General features: G+C 38.5%; 1 protein-coding gene across 1 annotated transcript; it reads right to left on the bottom strand.

Moving 5' to 3' along the window:
• Window positions 1-4592: 4592 nt before the first annotated feature.
• On the bottom strand, window positions 4593-22407 carry phex (phosphate regulating endopeptidase homolog, X-linked). Its single transcript, XM_053342214.1, has 22 exons — window positions 21972-22407; window positions 18801-18857; window positions 18445-18606; window positions 17992-18075; window positions 17327-17553; window positions 15950-16018; window positions 14323-14439; window positions 14073-14156; window positions 13213-13355; window positions 12925-13018; window positions 11623-11751; window positions 11346-11447; window positions 10257-10334; window positions 9014-9117; window positions 8872-8930; window positions 8355-8409; window positions 7751-7818; window positions 7517-7647; window positions 7155-7220; window positions 6665-6769; window positions 5944-6020; window positions 4593-5841 (listed from the first exon to the last, which is right to left on the bottom strand). Exons 1-22 carry the CDS (start codon window positions 22093-22095, stop codon window positions 5739-5741), a joined length of 2238 nt encoding a protein of 745 aa, XP_053198189.1. The 5' UTR covers window positions 22096-22407; the 3' UTR covers window positions 4593-5738.
• Window positions 22408-23976: the final 1569 nt, after the last annotated feature.

The raw sequence follows: 23976 nt of genomic DNA, 5'->3' as shown, positions 1-23976 counted from the left end.
AGACCAGAAACAGAGAAGACAAATGCAGACAGATGCAGATAAAAAAACATATCACACGCTCTCTCTGCTTCTCCTTCACGTACACTATCACAGGAGAAGGAGTCAGAAAAAAGATAAATTCACAAGCTTGATAGAGAAAAACTGGAAGAGGCCAAATGACTCCAGCAGTGCTTGAGGAAAACCAGATTTGCTAAAGAGTCAGAGTGTGATATCTGAGAAGAGTCATTTTCACCTCTCAGAAAGCTAAATGTAATCTGTGTGATTACTGGATCCATCTGTAATCTGCACATCACCTCAGAAAGCTAAATGTAATCTGTGTGATTACTGGATCCATCTGTAATCTGCACATCACCTCAGAAAGCCCCCCCCACCACCACCACCACCACCACCAGGAATGTTTCTTTCTGCCCTCTATTGGACAGAAACAGAACTGCATGACTGTCTAACCCAGCAACATGTTCTGGTTTGTGTATATTGGGAATTTCTTTAAGCAGTTCTTTAAGCTGCAGCGATTCAGTGTGTTTCTAGAAACTTGACAGTCGCTGTTGAGGATCATTCACCTTTGCTGTCACCTTCACTCAAGGAATAATTTGCAGGGCACCAAAAACAAGATTATGATTATGGTCTTGGCGTCAGACTGTGTTTCAGCCTTTGACAGCAGAAATAAGAACAGTGATGTGAGCTGATATCATTGCATCCAAATAGGCTCTCTGGCCATTTGCTGCTTGGTTTGATACATCTTTGGGGTTTACATAATATGAGGGGTGGGTGATTCAAGGTAATAATATTTTATATTAGTGATATATGCTGCATTACATACAGTTTTCAAATTCAATTAGATTTAAATGTCTGTTCTTGGCCACATTAAAACTAAAATCCTGTAAATTCAATAGAACCATATTGACTGATTTGCAACATTGTTCACTATGGCTAAATACAACCAGAGGTACTAATGGGTGGCTATGGTGTATACAAAGAAATACAAATCTCCATCTTTTCATAGGGTATAGGAATGACTGGCTGCAATCAGGTTACACTTTGTCAGGCAAATAATTTCTGTAAACCCCTGAGTGCTGAATGAGTCTACAAAATGCTGACACTTCATGTAAGAAATCATGTTGATGTAGATGGTAAAATGTGGAAAATGTATGCCTCTGCACACACAGGTCTGCTACAAATATTTATAATTAAAGCCAAGCAGTAAGTAGACCTTCATCGGGTCAAATGTTTAACGAATGGGAGCCCCAGAGCTCGTAATAACATCAAATAGAGAACAGCTGTGCTTGGTCATGCACTTCCCAAGATCCTGAGTCTGAACTCTGCAAATTCAATATCACAAAAGCTGAAGATAAATCAACACAAATGCCAAGCAGGACATCAGTGTATGAAGTAATAAAATGATTGGGGATTGGGGAATATTGCACAAACATCGGAGAAGCAGTCATAAAGTGTGGTAAACTCTTAAACGCCTCAGTAAACTCAACACTTTAGTACAAGGCTCAGATCAAAATCCATGTGTGTATCAATATGTCGCTTTCTTCATAATTTATCTTGCTGGGAAAGTAGAGAGAAGAGACTGTAAAGCTGCATAAATCCATATTTTAATATTATAGATTAAATGTTAAACTTATTTCAAAATAATCACTCAGTGACAAACCATCAGATAAACACCTGACTCTAAGTTCTGAGCTTTTTAATGTCTTGATGCTCATTGTTTTGGTTTTATAGGCTCACTCTCACAGCTCTCATCAACTGTTTCCAGTCTCAGCTAGCAGCTATTAGCAGTTAAACCCACTGTGTGCTATCTACTTAGCACCAAACTGCCCACTGCAGACCAAGTTACCAGTCAAGGATCCAGATACTTTTGTCAGGAGTTGTTAGGAGAGCTAAATAAAGAGTGAATTTGTCAAGTGGCAAGAAACACAACTACAAATGAAACACTACTACAACTTCATCATTTGTCAATGTAATGTATACAGCATGTTCTACTACCCCAAAACACCCCAAAAAAGAAAAGAAAAAACAGTTAATGCAATGTAATGCAATGTGCAGTGATGCAATGTGATCATTCATACCTCATATGTCATGTAACTTACTGACTGTTTAAAAGCAGGGTGAGATACAAATATTAGCTCAAAGGAGAACATCTAAATTATCCCAGCTTCCTGGCGCCACAACTCTTTGTTGAGCTATTCTCGGGGTCAATATTTGCTCCTCTATGTGACTTGATTTATCAATTGCGTTCATATCGGTGTAGCCATGTTAAACCGAGACTGGATCCCGGTGACAAATAAGTGCTTTAATCACCTCGGCTGTCATTTTTACACTGGCCACTAAAGAGGATTTATCACAATTGAATGATGTAATGGTGCAAAGTCAGACAGTAACTCATTATTAACTACTGTAACAATACAGAGCAGCAAGGTAGCGGCAGGGACTGATTCTCATGTGGCTGATTAGCAGGGCTGACTCCAGGATCTCCAAACATCAGATGTGTACATACAGGAAGTAAAGCTTGAATCTATTTAAATTCATGTCAGGTGTGTCATTGAAGTATCCTTAAATAATGTAAAAGTGTATTATAATTGCACTTGCTAGATTCTAAAGCAAGTCTACTAAAGTGTTGCACTCATTAATACATACCTTTAATACATTATACACAATATTAAGTATGAGTGCACATGGAAATATACTTATTATACCACAATTAAGTACAATTTTGTATATTTTTTAGAAGTCAAGAAGCAGAAGGAGGCTGTAGCGAGAACTGGAGCAAGTAAATGGATATATACTACAATTAAGTACAATTTAGTGTACCTTTTATAACTAGAGGCAGAAGGAGGCTGTAGCAAATATTGCAGAAAGTAAAAGGGTATGTATGACAATTACGAGAACATTGGCATCATTTTTGAAAACAAGAAGCAGGAGGAGGCAGTAGAAAGGACAGTAGCAAGTAAATGGAAATATACTGCCATTAAGTACAATTTAGTGTCCTTTTTTTAACTAGAGGCAGAAGGAGGCTGTAGCAAGGATGCAGTAAGAGCAAGTAACAAAAGAAAATGAACATTCATTTCATCTAGGGTCTTATCAGTGGTCAAACCTGCCAGTGATAATGAATGTCTGAATGAAAGAATGGCTGCCAGGGGCCTGGTGCATGATGTTGCTTACACATCTTGTAAAAGATCTCAGCTCATTATCATCCATCTCACTTACTCCCCTCTCTCTCTTTGACTCTTAATCACCCCAACCCCTCCGTCACACACAAACTGACACACTCACACACACACACACACATACACATCCCATAATAGACTCAGGCACTGGACTGTTTGTCTAATTGGTGTGTATTGATGAGACCGCCGCTGGTGTTGCCACAGATACAAGTCATTAATGTTACCCCCTGCCTGGCTATGTAAGACAAACTGAAAGACACATACTCACACAAGCACAGTGTCAGGTTCAAGAGCCTTCTGTCCTGTTAGAACACAGTGTAAGTTGCCATGGGAACTGCTGACATCAATGAATGAGTTATGATGTGTGTGTATGTGTATGTGTGTATGTAATAGTAAGTCCAAAGAAAAATCGATAAATGGACATGCTTTCAGATGCAATCCCAATCTCTTTGTCTTTTGTCCTCCATCCATCAGCACCCTCCATCCACTGTCTGCCACCTCTCTCCTCTGTCTGTCGCTCTCTCTCTCTCTCTCTCACACAGACACACACACACACACACACACACACACACACCTATGTCACTTTTAGGGTATTTACATATACTTACATTAATTTCCTGGAGATTTACCCTACTCTCACCATAACCGCTACATGCCATAACCTAACCCGTAACCACTGACCCAAAAATCAGCATTTTACCTATTGGGGACACATCTTTATTCCCCTGCTGCACAAGCTGTCCCCGCAGTCAATTGGTGTTATGTCTGGTTTGTGTCCTCAAAAGTGGCTGTCTTCCAACTCACTCTATCAATCACAGCTAAATTAAAGTGAAAGAACAGCATCATAGTTTTATTAGAACCTGACAGCAAAAGCACAGCCAAAAAAAAAAAAAGAAAAGACAAAGGGCAACACAGTAAACCACCATCACAGCATGGAAAAATGATAATTCATCCCATTACTTTAAAAAATAAATATCAAATAAAATGAAAATAAAGATTTTTAGATACAGTGATTTCAGTTTAATCATTTGCATCATGAAGGTTTTATGGGGTTGGGGGATTAGAGTTTTTATCATAACTGAGAACCTCAATAATAATCCATAGATAGTTTTAAAATAATGCTTGTTTTGATATGTATGTGCTTTGGTGTATATTATTTTGGAGTGACACTCATTTTAGTGAATGAAATATACCTTTTGCAGATTGCTCTTACACAGTATGTGTCGAGGCTATTAGAGTGTTTCAAAGAGCAAAATTAAAATGTTTTAAAAGTCTTTTGAAATTTCCAGGGGCAATTTAATTTGGATCTGTAAAACATAACCAGAATATTTAGGGTTAGGGTTAAAATTCAGGTTCATGATTCAGATATGTCTTTTACAAAGATAACACCTCCGAGGATGTTTCCTAAAGCTTCACACCTTCACTTGTTAAAATGCTCCTTTATTCCACAGTGATACCAAATACTATCACAAGCTAATGTGTGAGTGCAACCCAGCAGTGCAGCTGAGTAACAGAGACAGAAAGACAAATGGACAGAGTGCATCTTGTAGTTAGGAGTGCTTGTAATTCTGTGAGCTTATTTGCTTCAGGCTCAACTGCAGCAGAATGAATATAAATGTCTGACACAAAAACCAAATTGAATTTAAACAAAGTGGGACAGGAACTAAAACAGGGCAGAGATTTATCAAAGGAAAGCCCCCCCTCACACACACACACACACACAAACACACACATAGTACAAAACATACAGATCTTAATAAGTAGTAGTAGTAATCTTAACTTCACGTTAAGTCTTAAAAATATGCCAGGTTGATATCATTTTACTTGATCTGCAGTACAAATACACCACTTTAACAATTATGTCAAGAGAAACAAGCAAAAGCAGAAAAATAAAGATTATAATATGAAATAAATTTGAATAGTAATATATGTAAATTGAAGGTTTATATTGTATTTTGCTCTTTTTTTTGCTCATATTTATGTACAAATATGATACTCTTTGGTTTTGGGTGTGGGGAGTTGATCAACAAAGCTGCTAATGAACATATGCAGAAGATAATCTGATATATTTCTGCTTCCCACAGTTACTGTAACATCTGAAATATATGTTCCTCTAAAAAAATCTAGTCTTTGCAACTTTACCTTGAAATAAAATACTACGGTAAAGTAGTAAGTAATCAGTTTTTACAAAAAGAGCTTATAACAAATAAGTTTTTCCAACATTTTTGTAATCCATAAACTATGGTCCAAAATCTCTTCAGTCATAATTTATACCGTAGCTGCAATATTTGCAGTAAATGTACCAGTGAAAAAAAGTAACACATTAGTTGCAGTAACAATATACAATAACCCATTAAAAATAGGTTCAGTCTCTAAACATTTCCACCCTTACCCTAACATGTCTATATGTTAGGGCTTATATTTCTGTGAGAACAACTCGTGCTTCATTTTTGTGTTGCTCCCCATCATGTAAACTATGTTGGCTAAGTCCAGCATTATCAGCCTTTTCAACTGACGTCCTGCCGACACCTCTGGCATGGTTCACAGTCAAGCTGAGGTCAAAGGTCACCACACACGGCAGGACTGTGAGCCTCTGTTCATGGCCGACGAGTCAGGACAGCTGAACGCGTTGCGGAACCCTTGGAAGTTACTCATCGCGCCGATAACTCTGCAGAGCAACAGTGATGGTAAAGGTCAAGTAATAAGGGTTGTGTTTGTGTGTGTGTGTGTGTGTGTGTGTGTGTGTGTGTGTGTGTGTGTGTGTGCTCACCTATATTTTGGTGGACTGTGGGCTCCACTCTGTATCTGGTCCCTGGCTGCCTCTGGTCTGTATGAGTTACATCTCACCTGTAGATTAGCACATTATAATGTTACAAGCTCATTAAACAGATGCTTTTACAGTGAGTGCCATAATAAATGTCTGCACTTATGCATTTTTACCCTTCATCGCATTTTTACCCTACATCTTATTGCAGGTGGTAAGTGGTGCTCAGCATTAGCAGAATGAGCACCAGACTGAACATTATATGAATGTGTTCATGCATATCTGCTTAAACTAGCCTGCAGCATTTTCTTCATTAACAGCTCAAACCAGATGGAGTACAATTAGTTTGGTAATATATTGCAGCAGCGATAATAACTACACTATGGTTTATTTCACCACTGGCTCCCACAGCAGATTTCCACTAAATCCTAAAATAAGTTCTGCTTCATTAAACACAGAAGACAAGTGATATAAGGACCAATTCATTTTATACTGCACTAAATTAGTTTACAGTTGAAATGCTAACTGTTGCCGTTTTCATCACAAAACAAAACATTAAAATCTATTAATAATTATTATAAGTGATAATACCTTAGTATGGACATTTATACCTCTTTCTACATAATTGATAATCACGTCAAGGCTTACAACTCAACGTAAAACGCTCTAATTATCTTAAGAAAAACAATAGCAGCATGGTAGAAACAGCTGGTGCCTGTGTTCTCACATGTGCATAGCTCAGGAAGAACAGCTGGTTGTTGTTCAGTCCAACTCCAGGCAGCAGAGGCTCCTCCACACCTCCTCTGCTCTCATCTATCCACCGCCTGTACGCCTGCACAAAAACAGACAGAGGGAAGGTTTTCTTTTTTATTACTTATTCATATGACATCTTGAAAGTTTTGAAAGTAGATTAATCACATTTTTAGGATGTGTAAAATTAACAGATGAATCTAGTGACAGACACTAATGAAACTAATCAGAAACACAGGTGAAACTAATAACTGCTAGTGTCAGGGTGCTATTATTGCTCCTGCTGGCTCACTGGCACGGCTTTCTGGCACACCTAAATTCAATATAACCATCACTAATGTTATTAGTTACACCTGCATTTTTCTGCCAGGAGAAATGACTATTGAGTTTTTTATGTTTTGTTTTGTTTTTTGCAAGATCAATGAAACCTTGTTTTTGATAGCCCAATGTCAGGAAATAAGTCATACCCTAAAAGCTTCTCTTATTCCTCCGTTGTCTGCAATGTTCTCAGCCAAGGTCCTCTTACCCCGCACCTGCAGGAGGAAAAAAAAATCATTATTCACATATCCTCAGTCATCTCTTATACTTTCACAAAGGTTACTATGATGAGCAGGTAATCCCACATCAAGCCATGCTGGTTCTAAAACATGTACTCCTTACTATTGAAAACTGTTACTATTACTATTGAAACTACAGAATACATAAAACCATAATATACATTATTACTATAGGCTATTTTTGATTTGATCATGGTTTTTGGGGACTTCTTTGAGCTTGTTCTATTGCTGTAGTTGATGTGAGTTGTGTGTATTCAGGCTCTAGGTCTTACATTCAGCCCTGCCTCCTCCCAGTGGTAGTCATTATACTGCTCGATCATACACTGAGTCTTCTCATTGAAGCCTGTTACTGACGAGTTGCTCCACCACTGGTCAAGGTTACCATTTTTATCATATTTGCGACCTGTGCAGAAAAAAAACCCATAACACACAGACACAAAAAATGAAATCATATAATCCAGCATGTTTCGAATTTTCTTGCTTTATCATCATAGATTAGTATTTACCGTTATTGTCAAAGCCGTGTGTTAACTCATGTCCAACTATCACCCCGATGGCACCGTAACTCAAAGACCTGGAAACAAAGGAGTGAGGTTTGGTCATGTGACTCTAGAAAGGCCCGTCAGTTTCTACGACATAAGCTGCTTCCTCATCTACTTTTAGGAATGTCATTTAGTTAATACATGCACAGTATGGTGCCAATAAGGGATTTGCTCGAACCTCCATTAAAAAGAAAAACAATTTAGAAATTATAATAACAATCATAAATAATTGCATTATTTGATAAGCAAAATGATTGCACTTATATCTACGGTTGCGAAGTATTAACAACATGTACAACAGGGTCAACAGAGCCAATTAAACTTATTATTAAAATATGTCTACCAATGAGTTATTATTTAATGATCTGCAGAGCATGAGGTATTTAATCATACTGTTTTTTTTTCCACAGGCCTGACCATAATAGACATACTCTGCAGTTTTCTACCTGGACGTTCATGTTAGAAAAGTGCTCTAATGATTTCAGAGCACCACAGTTCTGCTGAGCAAAGCGTGAGGTGGCATTTTCATGGTCTGTTAATAGAGCAAGTCACATTTCTTTAATCTCACCTTGGGTACTCTTTCCCCCAAAAGAAGGGCTTTTGAAGCTCACCGGCAGGGAATCCTGAATGAGAAGATTGAAATAGCTTTTTTTTTTTTGTTTTCTTTGCATGTCTACAGGCCTGTCCAGACAAAATTCATTTAATGCAGAACGTTTTTCTATTTCCTGTGTGAGGCAAAGATATTTGTGATTTTAAAAGTGTGTTTTTTTTCTTCAGGAAGTAACTATTACCAAACAGGTCACATTTGACCTCATTTTGAACCAACTCCTGCCTCTTCCATCAGTTTTACTTTGTGTTTCATGCAAATGTTCAATTAATTCTGAAACTGAAATGCCTACTCAGCAATTTCAGGGGAGCGATAATCCCAAAAATGTATCCCAGGCAGATCCTTAATTGAAATCACTGAAGTGCAGTGGAGCTTCATCTTCTTCATTGACATAACTTCATTAAAGTCATTAATACCCGGATGATAAAAATCAACTGATGCAATGAAATTTGTGCCAGAAATCAATCATTTATCTTACTGATTTGATTGGTGGAGGAGCTGTAGAAGGCGTTCACGGTTGTGGGGTTTGTGAACCACCTGGAACACAGACACATTTTGGCATGACAATGAGGAAGTGAAACATAGTAAGTGATGCAGTACAGATTGGTCCGATCACTCACTCTGTCCGTGGGACACTCTTTCGGAGCCATGCGATGTCGGCTTGGGCGATGAACTTCAATGTCTGCATCACATTCCCATAGTAGTCCGTCTCATTGAACTCCAGCTGTAACAGACACATGCATTCTTATTAAAAGTACTTTTCAGATTAAGCCTAAACTTATAAAACTCAATCAGTATAAGACATTTAGATCCAGAGGCCCTGACTGTGCCCCCAGTTTACAATCATTTGTCACTTTTCAACTGTTGCATGGATGCTTTATTGTTCGCAAAGGAAAATTAACTCAGTACACACGATAAAACTCAGCAACTCAACAATAAAAATCAGGCTGTTACAATGAAAAATGAGCCTGTACAATAAGAAATGGTGATTGCACATTCTACATAAACTAAAGGTATGGAGATTTTTGATGCAGTAGATGAATGGTTCCACAGTGCCAAAGGAACGTGCACTGACAGTGAATAAAGAGACTAAACCGTAAACAAAGTGACTGACAGTGAATAAAGTGATAAAGTGGCTGACAGCGCATGAAGTAACTATGACAGTAATTAAAGTGACTATCACAGTAAGCAGAGGAGCGGAGCAGAACGTCAGGCCCAGCACTCAACTCTCTCAGCTTCCCTACCCGCCTCGTTGAAAGAGTTGAAAAAGGAACTCCTAATTCTGCAGCTCCGTGACAGCAACCTGCCACTGAGCATACGCCTCTGCTTCATTATGAAGGTAAGCAGTGGCTGACTGTCATTGACAATGATTTTTCATTAAAAAAACCTGCAGCAGTTTTGATGGTAAGATTCTTTGAATGTGTAGAATCATTTTCAGATTCAGTTTTATCTGTCACATGCTCATACACTACACTATGTGCAGCTAAATGCAGGGTAGCAAGTGTGCAATTAAGAATAATGTTAGAAAAATGTGTTTAAGGTATCAAATTTTGAAAATGAAAAATTATAAGTATCAAAAAAGATGTATGTGGGTGTGCATTTTTTCCAGTGCATGTGTCACAGTAAAGCAATTTTGCACATACACAGAGCTGCACAAAGACTTCTCAGATGACAATGTGTTTGACAGTCAGATTAATAAATTCTTCACATACAGCAGCCGAGTCAAACACAGAAATGATCAGAGTAGTTTTTTGTTCATTTATTCTCTTCTTTGTTTGTTTTAAACTTGTATTTCCCATGGACCCCTTTTTTACCCAGCTTAGGCTATAGTACTATCCTACAGAAGTACACTTTAATACAAACCTGCTTTAAATCTTCATTGAGGTAGGTGTCATTCAGAATAAACTCAGGGTAGCCGACCTTAGCCAGTACAGCATGAGCCTGGAGAGATGACAGAGTGAACGTTAAAGAGAGTTTAACCAGACTTTTACACAGTCATAAACAGATTTATCAACCATACAAGGCAGAATTGTGATATAAGCGATGAAGAGTGAGCGCTGTAAAAGTCATAGCTGCAGACAGAAAAATGTTCCCAAAGTCCTTACAAAGCCATAATAGACCTTAGAAACAATAAAAAGGTAGCATCTGAATGTGGTTGTTGTTTTTGCAAAGCTGCTTGAATGAGGAGAAAAGTACTCCATGAAAGATGATGATGATGAGGATGAGGAATGGTTTAAAGATAAATGGTCCTTCGGTTATAAAAACAGTAACTTGAAGGACAGCATGGCACTGCTGTGTTGAAGACAGACATAAAAGTGAAAAAAAGGGTGAGTCCACGTGATAAAATAAGAGAGCAGAATCTCAAGGTATCAAAAGCATGTTTTACTCACAGTTGGTCAATATTCTGATTTAAAGCTCCACTTAAAAATGTTTTATTTTAAGAATAAATTAAATTAGTTACTTGTAGTGATAAATCCACAGAGATTTTTCATCTAACACGACAGCTCTTCTGAGCTTTTTAGCCTCTTTTATTTCACTGTTTTGGTGTCAGGCACATGTAATGTTTGGACAACTCTCATCTACACATTTTTTCAGCTGCAGCAGGAAGTGTTTTTCAGTGTCACCTGCTAAACAGCAACCTACAGACAAATAAAATAGCAGCTGGTTGATGAGGAAAGTCAAACATCTACTCAACGCAGATTTTAACCTGGGAGTTGGTGAGAACCGAAACAGTGCTGCCCCCAAGTGGCCAAAAAAACATGAATAAAGCATTAAGTTTAAAAGAAAATGTTTTGATTTGAGAGGAGAATTTAGAATTGTGAGTAGAGAAAAGGGAGGAGAGAAGTAGTTTTGGAGATTGTCACAGCAGCTGGGGAGTTATTGTCCAGAAGAAATATGGAGAAACACAGGGATGGAGTGATGAGGGGTGATGAAGCATTCAGCCCTTCTTGCCTTTTCTACGGCTCTTTCTTTCGTTGGTTGATCCATCCAGTCGTTCTCTTTCTTCAGCATGTCGATGAACGCCCAGCGAACGCCCTGAATCAACTCCTCCATCTGAGTTAATACACACAGAAGCCATGAGAGGGTTAAATGTGTAACATGACTTGAGAAGGTGTATAAAAAACATGAGGTGACACACAGACAAAATACAAAAATAAAACACTTTTAATCTAATTTAAGATTTGCTGCATGATGTCATTTCCACAATACACACATAAAACACACGCACCATGTGTTTCTTGTCCTCCTGGAAGTGTGTGTTGACAAAAAGGCGCCCGGTGGCGTAAACGAGCGAGTTTTCGACATAGTTCACACACTTATCCCAGCGTGGGGTCAGAGAGGTGGTTCCCGTGGTTACCTAGTGGGGGTGCGACAAACAGAGATGCAAGGTGACTTTGGGTCTTCCTCCACAGAGCACCAGTTTCCACCAGTCACACAGTTTCTCAAGCCTGTGGCCAGGAGGGGTCATTTATATACATTTGAAGCTCTTTCCACAGCCTGCCACAGTAGTCAAAACAACATAATTTTTCCATCTCTCTAATTACCGTCATGAGGGTTTTAGGACATAAAAATAGGGTTTTGGAGAATTACTCTTATATATTTTGAGAACTTTTAGTCCTCATTTCTAAAAATGGATCTGGGTTCATATAAAAAAGTATCTATGTATGTATGAGGCTCAAGCTGTGTCCCTAAATGGTACTACATACTAATTCAAAATATGTATAAACAGGTAAAGTAAGGCTCTTTGTGACATTAAATTGACAGCATCATTCACAAATTGTAGTTTGATTCATGTTCATCAGCACATGTCTTGTGCTATTTTCTGGTTGTATAAAACAGTACAAGCAGGATTGTAGCAAAGATTTCAAAATAATTGAGGCCATAATTGTAGATGCCAGGAAATTCTGTTAGAAAAGTAATGAATTCTTAATTGATTTATTCATGAGTTGACCTAAAAGTGATCAAATTTAAATATGCTGAGTCTAAAATATAATCATCTTATAAAATAGCCACTAAACACTCTCATGTTGTTAAACCATAGATTCTTAAAAGAGGACATGGCTTCAGTGTCCCCAGTGTTAGTAAATGAGTATACATACAGTGCTGTATGATGAGAGTCAATCATGAAATTGGTAAACAGCTGGTTTAAGTGAATCATCTGCTAGTTTGGTCTTAAGAAATGTCAGAAAGAAAGTTATGAACTAATTTGACTTTGGGTTAGTTTGTTACATAAACTGATTTAGAAGTAATTAAAGATAAATCATGTGCTGAGAGTTAAATTAAAGTTACAGTAAGCAACAAATGTAAGTAGCTAAAGCCAAAAAAGCCAGATCTTCTGTCTAAAATAGAGATACTTGGTATAATGTAAACCAAATTAGTGTGTTTCACAGCCGAACACTACATGCAACATACAGTGGGATCAAATGTAATCTTTACACGAAATAGGAGAATTATGTCAGTCAATAAAGAAGCTTTTAGTCATTCAGTTCATCTATGGACACAGATTTTGCAAGGTGCTTTATGTACCAACCCGAGCGTAGTCAAGGTATCTGTAGAGGAAACGGCGGCTCAGAGTGGTGATCCTGGAAAAAACTGTTCTCCATTGTACGTAGTTAGCAACAGTCCTAGAGAAAGATAAAGAGAGAGAGGAGGGACATTAATTAAATGCCTAGATGTAATCTCATTATACACTATAATATACTTATAATGAGAGACAGGAGCCCTCCAGCCCCAGTGTGTGCTCATCTGTCTGTGTGTGTTCTATGTCTAGCTGTGCATGTGTGTGTGTGTGTGTGTGTGTGTGTGTGTGTGTGTGCACCTGGGATCTGTGGTGTTAATGAGCTTGAAAAGGTCCTTAAAGTACTGCGGAGCTCGGACGATGACGTGCTCAGAAGAGGAGATGGACCGAGCCGGGTCACTTTTAGACTCCACAACAGTCTTCACAAAACCCAGCCAGTCAAACTACAGACAGACAGAGGAAAAGACAAGTGGAGGTTTCACATATAATAAAAATAAAACATATTATAAAAGTTTGGACACACCTTCCCATTTACACCAAAGTGTGTACACATTTTTAACTGGTACTCTAAAATGCCTGTTATTTCTGTTTTTATTTCTTTTCAATATTCTCATTATATCTTACACTCAATTGGATATATCTGTTTTCTATATTTTAAGATTTTATTTTGCTGCCCTTGGGAAGCACTTTAGTTTTGAAAGGTGCTCTATAAATAAAGATTATTATCATTCTTTGCAATTTCTTTCAACGGAATCCACATTTCTTTCAAGGGACGTAAATCTCAAACTGTTTTGTGCATTTGGGGCACTCGTTATCTTTAAGTTGGATCATTCTACTGCCAAAAATACAATAATTTCATTCTCTGGGTAGAAAAGCGTCTGGAATTGCATTCAAAGCATGAGGCATCAAAATCTAACAAACAGCATCATAGCGATCACATAAATCATTAATCATTTGTAATTAAAGGCCCGAATCAGCAAAGCATATGATTTGTTTCTATTTCTGTACTGTCACTCATTTCTTCAAATTGTTTTTTGGAACTAATGTCTCCATTTTGTGGAGTAAACATGTAGACAATCATAACTGGACTGACACATAAGACGTCTATAAAGCCTCTGAAGAGAAGTGTTCCTTTTTGTACAGCTACCTATTTAAAGTACCTGTGGTATGTGGCGCTGCAGGCGGGAGAGTGTGTATCTGTTGTACATGTTCTCACTGGTGCGGTTTTCATAGGGAATCAGAATCTGCAGGCACAATGAGAAAGTCATATTTCCATTTCTACTGTTGGTGAAGTTGATGAATTAATTTCATATTTCATGGTTGATAATCTCCAGAGCCACTGAGGCCTACAGTATGAAGCCATTTCCATACATTGAGTGGAATTATATTTATCTAACATGACATCTTTACATGAGCAAGTTTGGTCTCGAAGGCAAGAGCCTTTTCCATCTGGGTCAGTGCTGCTTTCTCTGGAGCGCCCAGCATGACGGCTGTATCCACCATCAAACTCAGCAAGGCTGCACGATACTGGAGAGGCAAAGAGAGAGAGAGAGAGAGAAAAGGAAATCATATCAAATATTTGAACGAAACCATCAAATCACAAAGTAAATTCGAATTCTGTTTGATCCCAAACTGACAGTGCACGGTGGCAGAGTACCTGACCACCGTGACTGATAGAAAACTAAGGAAAACATTGACAATGTACATGCTGAGTGGACACAGCCTGACCATAGAAACAGGTCATCACAGGCAGAACTGGCGAACCAGTGAAGCCAGGCTGTGTTCACTTTGTTATAAAAGAGAGGCTGAGACAGAATCTCTCTTCCTATTATAGTGTGATATGGTTATATATAAGGTTTTGAGAGAGGTTTTCTTTGAAGAAATTAGATATTGTATATCCCAAAATTATCCATCTCTCCAATCCTTAGAAACTGCTCTATGTATGTGAGGAGAAAGGTCAGTGTGTGGTAATGTCTGCAAAATATGTAAAATGTTGTCATACACTAAGAGAAACCATCTCTGTAGTAAATGCTGCTGTTACATCACTCAGAAATGGTTGAGGGTGAGGGGCAGAAAAAGACCAATGTCACTTGCTCATTCATTGCTTTAAGCTACTGTTAACTAGCATCAGACACCAGACATCATGAAGAATTAAATCCACACATAGACACTCTTGCACTGCTACACCAGTATGAGATATTTATCCTTGTATATGTTTTACAATCATTTCTACACAAAGACAGATACACTGCATGGAGTTGTTTTTTAATATTTTGCTTTGCATTATTACCCCAAGCTTTGTTAAAATACTTGGGGCAAAATGAAGATACACAAAGGTAAATCCAATATAAAAAATGTTAGCATAAAATAAGTTATTAGCATACATTAGCTTTGTTTAACTTGTTTATATGTTAATATGTAATATATGTAGGCTACACATGCAAGCAGTGTGGCTCTAGGGTTGTTCCAGACTGAAATATTAGCTATTAGCATGCTAACACACTAAATTAAGATGGTGTACATTTTTAAAATGAGTTGCTATACATCAGCATGTTAGCATGTAGATATTAGCATACTGTAGGTGGACAAAGACCAGGTTTCTGTGTGTTTGAACATGGATAAGGACTTTTAATATTAACTTGCTTGCTCCAATTTGGTTGCTGATAGACTTTGGAGGTTACAGTGGAGCTTTTGCAAAACATCTCAATGTGGACTCTTTTATATATATATGTATATACAGATACAATATGCTCTGTAAGATGGAGAGAGCAATACTGCCATTCATGTTGTACCAAGAGTGAGACAATAGTTTATCCAGCTGGACTAATGAAGCAGCCATTAGTGGGTCAACCTGCTACTTCCTATTACATTATTTTTGCATTATGACTTTTTTTTCTATTTGTGGCATATTTAAATGGCTGATTTTTTTATTTGTGCCATAATTTACCACTAAAACAGAAAGGACATAGCTGCTGTAGGAAGAGGATTTTTTTATAGATGACAGGTAAGAGAGGTGAAAGATTGAGCAGAAACTCACCGCCTGGGAAGAGGAAGTGTTGGTGATGTAGTCTTCCCTGGAGGGCAGAGACAAGGATGCCTGATCGAGCTGCATGAAGACAGAGGACATGGGTTTGTGTCTGCTTTTTGGGCCCTTTTAATCTTGTTACTGTTGCTGCAGCAATAAAAATTGAAAAATGTTAGACCCAGGCACTGAAACTGCTCTCACTAGTGGTTTTGCATCTTTTAGCTCCCATTAGCCAAACATGGAAGTTTTGTGGATTGATTTCCTGCCTTCCAAAAATAAAACCCCCCAAAAAACAATGGATTCTGTTCTTTTCACTGTGGTTTAAAAATAATAATGCAAAGACAAAAGCCTGATTGAGATAAACTGGGACTGTTTTGAAACCCTTTCCTTGTGTGTTCAATAAGGCTTTAACATCCTTTATCAGTTCAGCTCATGTACAAGCCTATGTGACTGGTTCCCAGTTTAATACTGGTTGTGTAACATTAAACTACATGAACCAAAATCAGAATGTGGACCATGTGGACCATGTGGACCAAGGATTTTGAGTTTAAGATAGGTAATTTCCCACAATTTAATTTTTTTTATTAAACATTCACGAATCTCTCCTGGTGATGCTGGTGTAAACAGGACTACAAAACAATGTTAATTTTCATTTGTAATTCCAACTCTTCTTGTGGAGAATCAACTATACAGTATTTTCTATTACTACTACCGGATAGTGGTAGTGCTGCAGGTGGAGGACAAATATTAAAAATGTTTATGGTGTGAACCTCAAATGAATTATCTGTATTTATTATTTACATATTGTATAGCATCCTGAGATAGGTAAGAAGGGAAACTACCCACCATCGTCCAGGGCAACAAACTCATAAACAAGTCAAATTGTGATGTCAATTTGTGTTGCTAGGTTCATAATCCATAATGTTTCCACTATTTCCTTGTTGTAGTTAATATTTGAAAATTAAGATGGTTGCAACATGACTATGCATAAATGTTGAGGTGCTCAAATGTGATGCATGTAGTACAGTGATTCCGATTCAAGGAGGTATCGGCCTCCTGACTTGAGTTGGTGGTATGTGGTCTAAGATAAAGAGATGACCTTAAAATGGTTTGTCTTAAATAAACAGTTACATGAATCGAATTATGTGATTCAACTTAAATAAGTAGTATGAATCATTACTTCATTTTTATGTTGAGTCAAAGGTACATTTATTTTAGTGACGAACATAAGAAGAAGTTTCCAATCTGAACTCTACTGTACTGACATGAACTAAAACCAATGACTGCCTTGAAGGTAGAAAATTGTACTATCAACAGTTTTCAATGATGATTGACAGTAATGCAAAATATTCCATGAACAACAATAAGTGTCAATTTTGTAAGTCTGACCTTGATGATGTAGTGGGAGGAGTTTTTGTCATCTGGGGAGACATACAGGCGAATCAGGACGCTCTTACTGTGTCGGTTCCTCAACTCTGCCAGTGTCTTTAGGAGGTTCCATTGCTCCGGAGACCACTGATACTGCCCGCCATGCCCATCCCCCACAACAGGCCACCTAAACTCTGGCTGTTTAAGCGTTTTCAGCATCGGTTTGGCATCCACCTGCTCCAGTATAGCTATGCACAGTACACAGACATGCAACACTTAAGTATATTTGAATTTGAATGAACAGTTTATGCTGCTGTTATTTTTCTACATTTGTGATTAGATGCTGTTTTCCTTTTTTTATAGCTTTGGCTTTTATTTTGCAGTGACCTAAATCTGTCACAGGGCAATAAAAGCCCATCTTGTCCAATTTTATCCTATTGTGTGTACGCACACATATCTGTCTTAATGAGGACCACGTTTTAGACTTGCAGAGTGAAGACATTTATTGGATGGAGGGGACATTTTGGTTGGTTGGACTCAAGGGATTGTTTGGAGTCAAGACTTTGCTTTAAGGTTCAGGTTAGAGCTGCAGCTGGGGTTAAGATTAGACATGTAGTTGTTATGGTCCAGGTTTGTCAGTGCATTGTCCTCCTAATGACAAAACCAAGTTTGTGTGTCAGACTCACCCTCATTCATACAGGAGCGGTAGAGAATCTTAGCCTTTGACACTGCCGTCAGTTCATCAGGGCCTGAAGGAGCTTCTAGTAACTCTAACAGAGGAAAAAAAGTTTGTCTTCAAATTGAAATGAACCTGCACACCTTTTTTAAGACAAAAATATTTGATATTTGACTTTTGTTTCAGTAGCAAAATAACCATTGAACTACTGACAAGCTAGAGCTAGAGTGTAAGTGTAAGTGTTTAATAAACCAAGCCAAAGCAAACATTTGAGTTGCAAAATAAAAATTGCCTTTGACCTTTTTGTCAATGGCCTCTTGGCAATCCTATTGCAAAATAACTCATGGTTTAGCTCTTTTTTTGGTGTATTGTAGTAGGAGTATAAGTGTACTTCGAGTGACCTCAGTCCTCATAATCATTGATGGTCAGGTCCTTGATGGGAAACTTTAGAGGCCAAGCATACCTTTGAGTTTGACATCGACATTCTGTCTCAGCCATGGATAGATGCCATAAGAGGAGGAGTCTTCTGGGATCGGGTTCTCCTTTAGCCAACCCCCACAGGAGAAACTATAAAAGTCCTCACAGGGGTTAACAGACCGATCGATTTTACTCAAAATAGACCCCGCTACAGCCAAGAGAAAGGGACAAGAAAAAATAAAAACAGTGAGTCCAATTAATAACTTTTGAACACCACATATTTATACAAGTGATATACCAAGTTTCAATAGAAATATCACAAACAAGTTAACATTGCAAACAATACTGAATGCTCAGAGCTATTATGTGTTAGATGGAAAAGTTGCACTAGTTGCCTCTCACCTGCTTCAATACATTCTGGGGTCACACAGAACTCCTCCTGATGGGATCTTTGAGAAACTAAAGGAAGATGAGGAAGATCAAAAAGAGTTGATGATAGAACATTACATTTGGAAACAGTTGTGTTTTATTCTTTGCAGGATATTAAATGTGCTTTCAGATATCAAGCGGTTGCCGGTTCTGCCTCCATTCCTGTGTAAAAGTGAAACTTGATGTGTAGAGTATGATAACAAACCACATGAGAAACACTGACCAAGGATATCAGCCACCAAAATGTAGTCAGATTTTCTTGCTTCTTATTTCACAGCAATATGATCTCATTGACAAGCTGAGCATCCAGTATTAAAGACTGTGAAATACAGCCGAAAAGTGATAAGTACAGAATGGACACAAACTTAATTTTCTGAAGGGAGTTCAAAAGAGAGAAACATTCGTAAGTTCATTAGAACATAATTCATTTAGTCCTGTCTTTGCTTTTAGCATAATACAGTTCTGAATATTTTGGAGTTGCTACCAGAGAGAACATTTTATTTTTATATTATAATGTGTCCCTGAGGCTGCAACACAGGTAATTTCTATTTATTTGTATAAAACACATTCAATAGGTGGTGAAAGTATCTGACAGTCATATTGCCATTATGCTGCAGATTATGCTGGTTATCAGTTGGAAGTGTAATAAAGTACATTTCCACAATCTACTTGCTATCAAAATGGAACAAGTACAGACCAAAGTGCAGTTGATTCAGCTGGAGAGCACTCGGATAGAGTAAACAGTTAGTGGATTCATTTTTTAACCTAATGCCCGCCTGCACTATAAAAACCCACATTATCACCACCTACTATTGCACCATAACATTTAGTTATGTGACACTGCTTGAGAATAATCATTATTTATGGAGTCACAAGCAAATCTTGAGTGCTTTCCAAAACAGTAATCAGATTTTTGACTAAAACTTTGACAGCTGTAATTACTTGAGTACACACCTCTGAAATAGGCAATCAGAATGCAACAAGATGATAGAACAGAGTAACCCACTGTTTATTCTACTCAGTGTGACCACAGGTTTACCCCCTTAACTTCCGATCCAAGAAGGAGAATGAAAGTCTGGTTACAAGCCTGCTCCTCTAACCTCTTGCCGGAAACCACTGTTATGTGTTGTGCCTCCGTGGAGAACAGAAGCCCATGAAGTAAGCTGACAGATTTAGAAACCAAATCCCTATTGTGCACGGGTGATTGGAGCATTACAGAGTTGCGCCGCAATGTCTGACCTCTGAGGTGGACCGGTCTTGTTGTCTGGTTAGAGCTTGTCAGAGTTGCTTAATGTTGTGTCCACATTTAGTAGAAAATGCACACACTCACAACTTCACCCCAGCATGATCCACTTGGCCTTAAACAACCTCAACAACCCCCCCTACCCCAACTGCTCCCTCAGAAACACACAATGGTGTCTGAGGCTCAAGTGTCACTACTAATATCAACCTCACGTTCATTACTGAGATACCAAACAGGCCACTGATGTAAATATGTACAACAGTGAAACACTCAAAGCTCATTAAAAAGTCTTAAAAAATCAAAACAATCACTTGACATTCCTGTGTCTGGTCATTCGCATGGATGGAGAACAGAGTGTCTCCATTAGAGTGGGTGTGTGGGTGAAATGTACTGCATACATAGGCACGTAACATAATTACACTTCAATGCCACCACAAGAATGTTGCCTTCCCTCAATAACAAAAAAAACAATACTTACCCCACCCTAGTCAGGACCATCCCCACAACCAAGCACTACTGAAACTACTAACCCATTAAAACTGTCTACAAAAGGAATAGTTCAACATTTTGGGAAATGCATATATATATATATTCACACTTCTTACAAAGAGTTAGATGGGATCATTGATGCCACTCTCATATGCTTCTGTTATATAAGAAACCAGAGAGATGGTCAGCTAGGTAAGCACAGGGAGACAGCTAGTCTGGTTAATTCAACAGGAAAAAGATGTTATACTGAATTTAATTTGTGCCTTAAAAGTAAAAAAAAAGACATGCTGTGAGTATACAGAGGAACTATTGAGGAAGTTACTGAGCCTAGCCAAGAAAAAATCAGCACAAACCTGGCATCAAACCACACCCTGTCATTTTAACAATTCAGTTTTTTGTATGGATTAAACAAACAAGATGCTAATCAGTGAGCTTTTGAGTTGCTGGTAGGCGGATTTTCATTAACCATTGTCCAGAACAGGGCTAGCTGTTTCCCCATATCTCCTATCTTTACTCTAAACTAACTCTTCTTACACAAGCTTTTTGTTTTGACAGCAGGTTATACACTTGAGTCTCATATGTAATACTCTGCTCTTCCTTCCTTAGTCCAGTTTGTGAAACCCATGGGCAGTAAGTCCAGGAAACAAAGGAAAGTAGCCAGAAGGGATTGCATTGTTCCATTCAGGCACAGTAAGATTAAACAATCATCTTTTTCTACAACAGCAGCAAACATCTGGAATATTACACACTGCACAAAACACACCCTGTAAAAATGATATATGGTTGAAATACCATTAAACATTGTTTAATTTAGTACACTAGGACAAATTATTGTGTAACTTTATTTTTCACTCTTTTATCAATATTATGTGTAATATCTATCTTTTTTTGGGGGGTGCAATTCATAATTATTTTACTCTTGCCACATCTGCATTCATGTTTTGGGTTTTAACTAAAGTCAGTGTTAATTACTGTTCACCCCATGACTCTGTCAAACTATTCACTCCTAATTAATTTCACATTCTGAAGGACATAAGCTCGCAAAGTGACAACACGAACATTCCTTCCTATTTTTCCAGAGTTCAATTTTACTCCAACAGTGCACTATGGAGAGCAGTACTATGCATGTGCATGTGGGTGTGTTTGAAACCTTATATGAACCAAAAATAGTTTGACACAAGTTAGCCGCCAGCACTCCACAAAGACCTCTGCACCCACCAGCATGCTTCAGAGTGTTATTCACAGTCTGCATGTACTATAATCTGAGGCAACGTGAGTACTATACGATGCACTTCCACAGAATTCCTTAGAAATTATAATGCAGTATGACCGAGGGAGAATGTGTGTGGATTTCTGTGAATGCATGTGTGTGTGTGTGTGTGTGTTTATGTGTGTGTGTGGTGTGGACTTACCCAGTATGAGTGCAAGCAGCAGGGCAGCACAGACACACACACACATGGCCAGTGCTATCTTGTAGAGATGACTGTTGCCACGCTCAGGTTTAACCCCACCACCGCCCAAACGCTCCAGTTCCATGATTTACTATAACGCACACACTCACACACAAACACACACACACAAATACACACTCACACACACTCACTTCAAAATCGAACTATCAGGTGGATAAGCACACACCAGAAACTACTAATATCCAGAGTAGAAGAAACTAACAAAAAATAATTTTGGATTACAAAATGTGACACAAAAAGTTAAATAGTAACATCTCCATGAAATAATTTAAAAAAATAAAAAAATAAAAATCTTTGCTTCCTCTTTTACACACTGCCAATCTATCTTCTGCTTCTTGCTCAATTGAACAGACTTTATTCACCTCCTCAATCTGTCTTTCTCTGCTGCTATCTGTCTGTCTGTAGCTACTCTAACTTCACCCTGACTCTTCAAACTGTTCCTCCCTCCCTTCCCTCATCACTCCTCCTCTGCCCCAAACACTCCTCCTCTCCTCTCCTCCCTCCCATTAGGAAAGAAAGGACCAGGCTTCCCAGTGATGACCCAAACAGAGATCATTTATCTAAATCACTGACTAAAACCAGACCCTGATCTTTGTGACATTAGAGCCTGCAGACCTTGTTAGCAGCATACATGTGAAATGTGTGTGTGTGTGTGTGTGTGTGTGTGTGTGTGTGTGTAATCTCATGTACAGAACAGCAGGGCTCTCTGCTCCAAAACATTTATCAGATCAGACAGTCAGTAGACCAGAATAAAATTAGACTCACACACACAGGACACTGATTACAATCGATTAATCTGATGATGATGATGATGTCGCCCGCCTGTAAAAACACATCAGTGTTTTTTGTCAGAAAGCATCAATAGTTTCTGAGAGGAGAGCTAGACACAGAGGTGGTGGGGACAGTAACACCACAGCTCCTGATTGGTCTTCATGCCCCCCCCCCCCCCCCACTGTGGTGAGAACTTTCTCCGCACATCCTCATTAGGGTTTGGGGCGTCGGCCACAAATTCCTTATATAGACCTGACTTCCCGGGCTGCTTATAACACCCATTTATCAAACAGACACGGTGACAGCAGTGCTATTGTTCACCGTCCTGACTCACAATCATTTGTGTCCTGTAGTTATTTTCATTCTTTAAGTTTTAACTGGAACACTTTGCTCAAGATTGTGTCTGTTCCTCATTTAGCCTCTGATTCCTTACACAGAGGAGGGAGCTGAATAAACGGCCCATATCTCAGTATGAAACACTCATGACATGCCCTCCTCCTCCTCTTCTTCATCAACCTCCCATGTCAAGTTTACACAAACATGCCTCCAGGCTGTCATTAGTGCAAGATAAGCGACCAAAACACACACACAAGGAAGAGGCCAACTCCTGAGACTCATGCACGCAACAGGGTTCAATCCTCGTCCATACTTATTCAACGATGAAGTCTGCAAAAAAAAGGCAACAATTTTGACATTGGTGACAGAGGTGTCTGCTTATCTTTGATGGTAAACACACCTCTGCGGCTAAGTTGAAGGCCGTCCAATATTTACATGTCTGTGGGAAACACCCAGCCAAATTACAACGTGTCATCTCTCGCTCACACACTCAGGAAGTGTAATCACTGAACGACTCCTTGAAAACACAGATGAAACACTGTGGTCTGGAGCACTTACTAAAAATGAAGTCTGAGTTTTTGTTTTTAGTGTCTGAGGAAGACGATGTGCCAGTGTGCCGGGGACATGTTGAGTATGAAATTTAAAAAGTGGGTCTGCAATCCCCCGATATGAACATACCTACATGTTTCAGAGACATGTGTTACAGTTTTTAAGACCCTTGAATGTATGAACTAAATACTAGAAAATGTAAAAAGAAACAGAGTATTGTTCTAACCTTATTCCACCTTAAATGTGCATTCAATATAAATGCCTTAATTGCATAGTGAACAAAAGGAAA

This window comes from Scomber japonicus, chromosome 21, assembly GCF_027409825.1.
Source record: "Scomber japonicus isolate fScoJap1 chromosome 21, fScoJap1.pri, whole genome shotgun sequence".
Classification (NCBI taxonomy): Eukaryota; Metazoa; Chordata; class Actinopteri; order Scombriformes; family Scombridae; genus Scomber; species Scomber japonicus.
The sequence above is the reverse complement of the archived record's forward strand: the minus strand, read 5'-3'. Positions and strand labels throughout refer to the sequence as shown.

Excerpts from the sequence above, each read along its gene's own strand:
- phex (XM_053342214.1), bottom strand. The coding sequence starts at position 22,095 with ATGGAACTGGAGCGTTTGGGCGGTGGTGGGGTTAAACCTGAGCGTGGC. Across the intron at positions 11,752-12,924 it reads GATACCTTGACTACGCTCGG|GTAACCACGGGAACCACCTC; the intron begins GTTGGTACATAA and ends CACCCCCACTAG. Across the intron at positions 7,819-8,354 it reads TGGGGGAAAGAGTACCCAAG|GTCTTTGAGTTACGGTGCCA; the intron begins GTGAGATTAAAG and ends CTTTGTTTCCAG.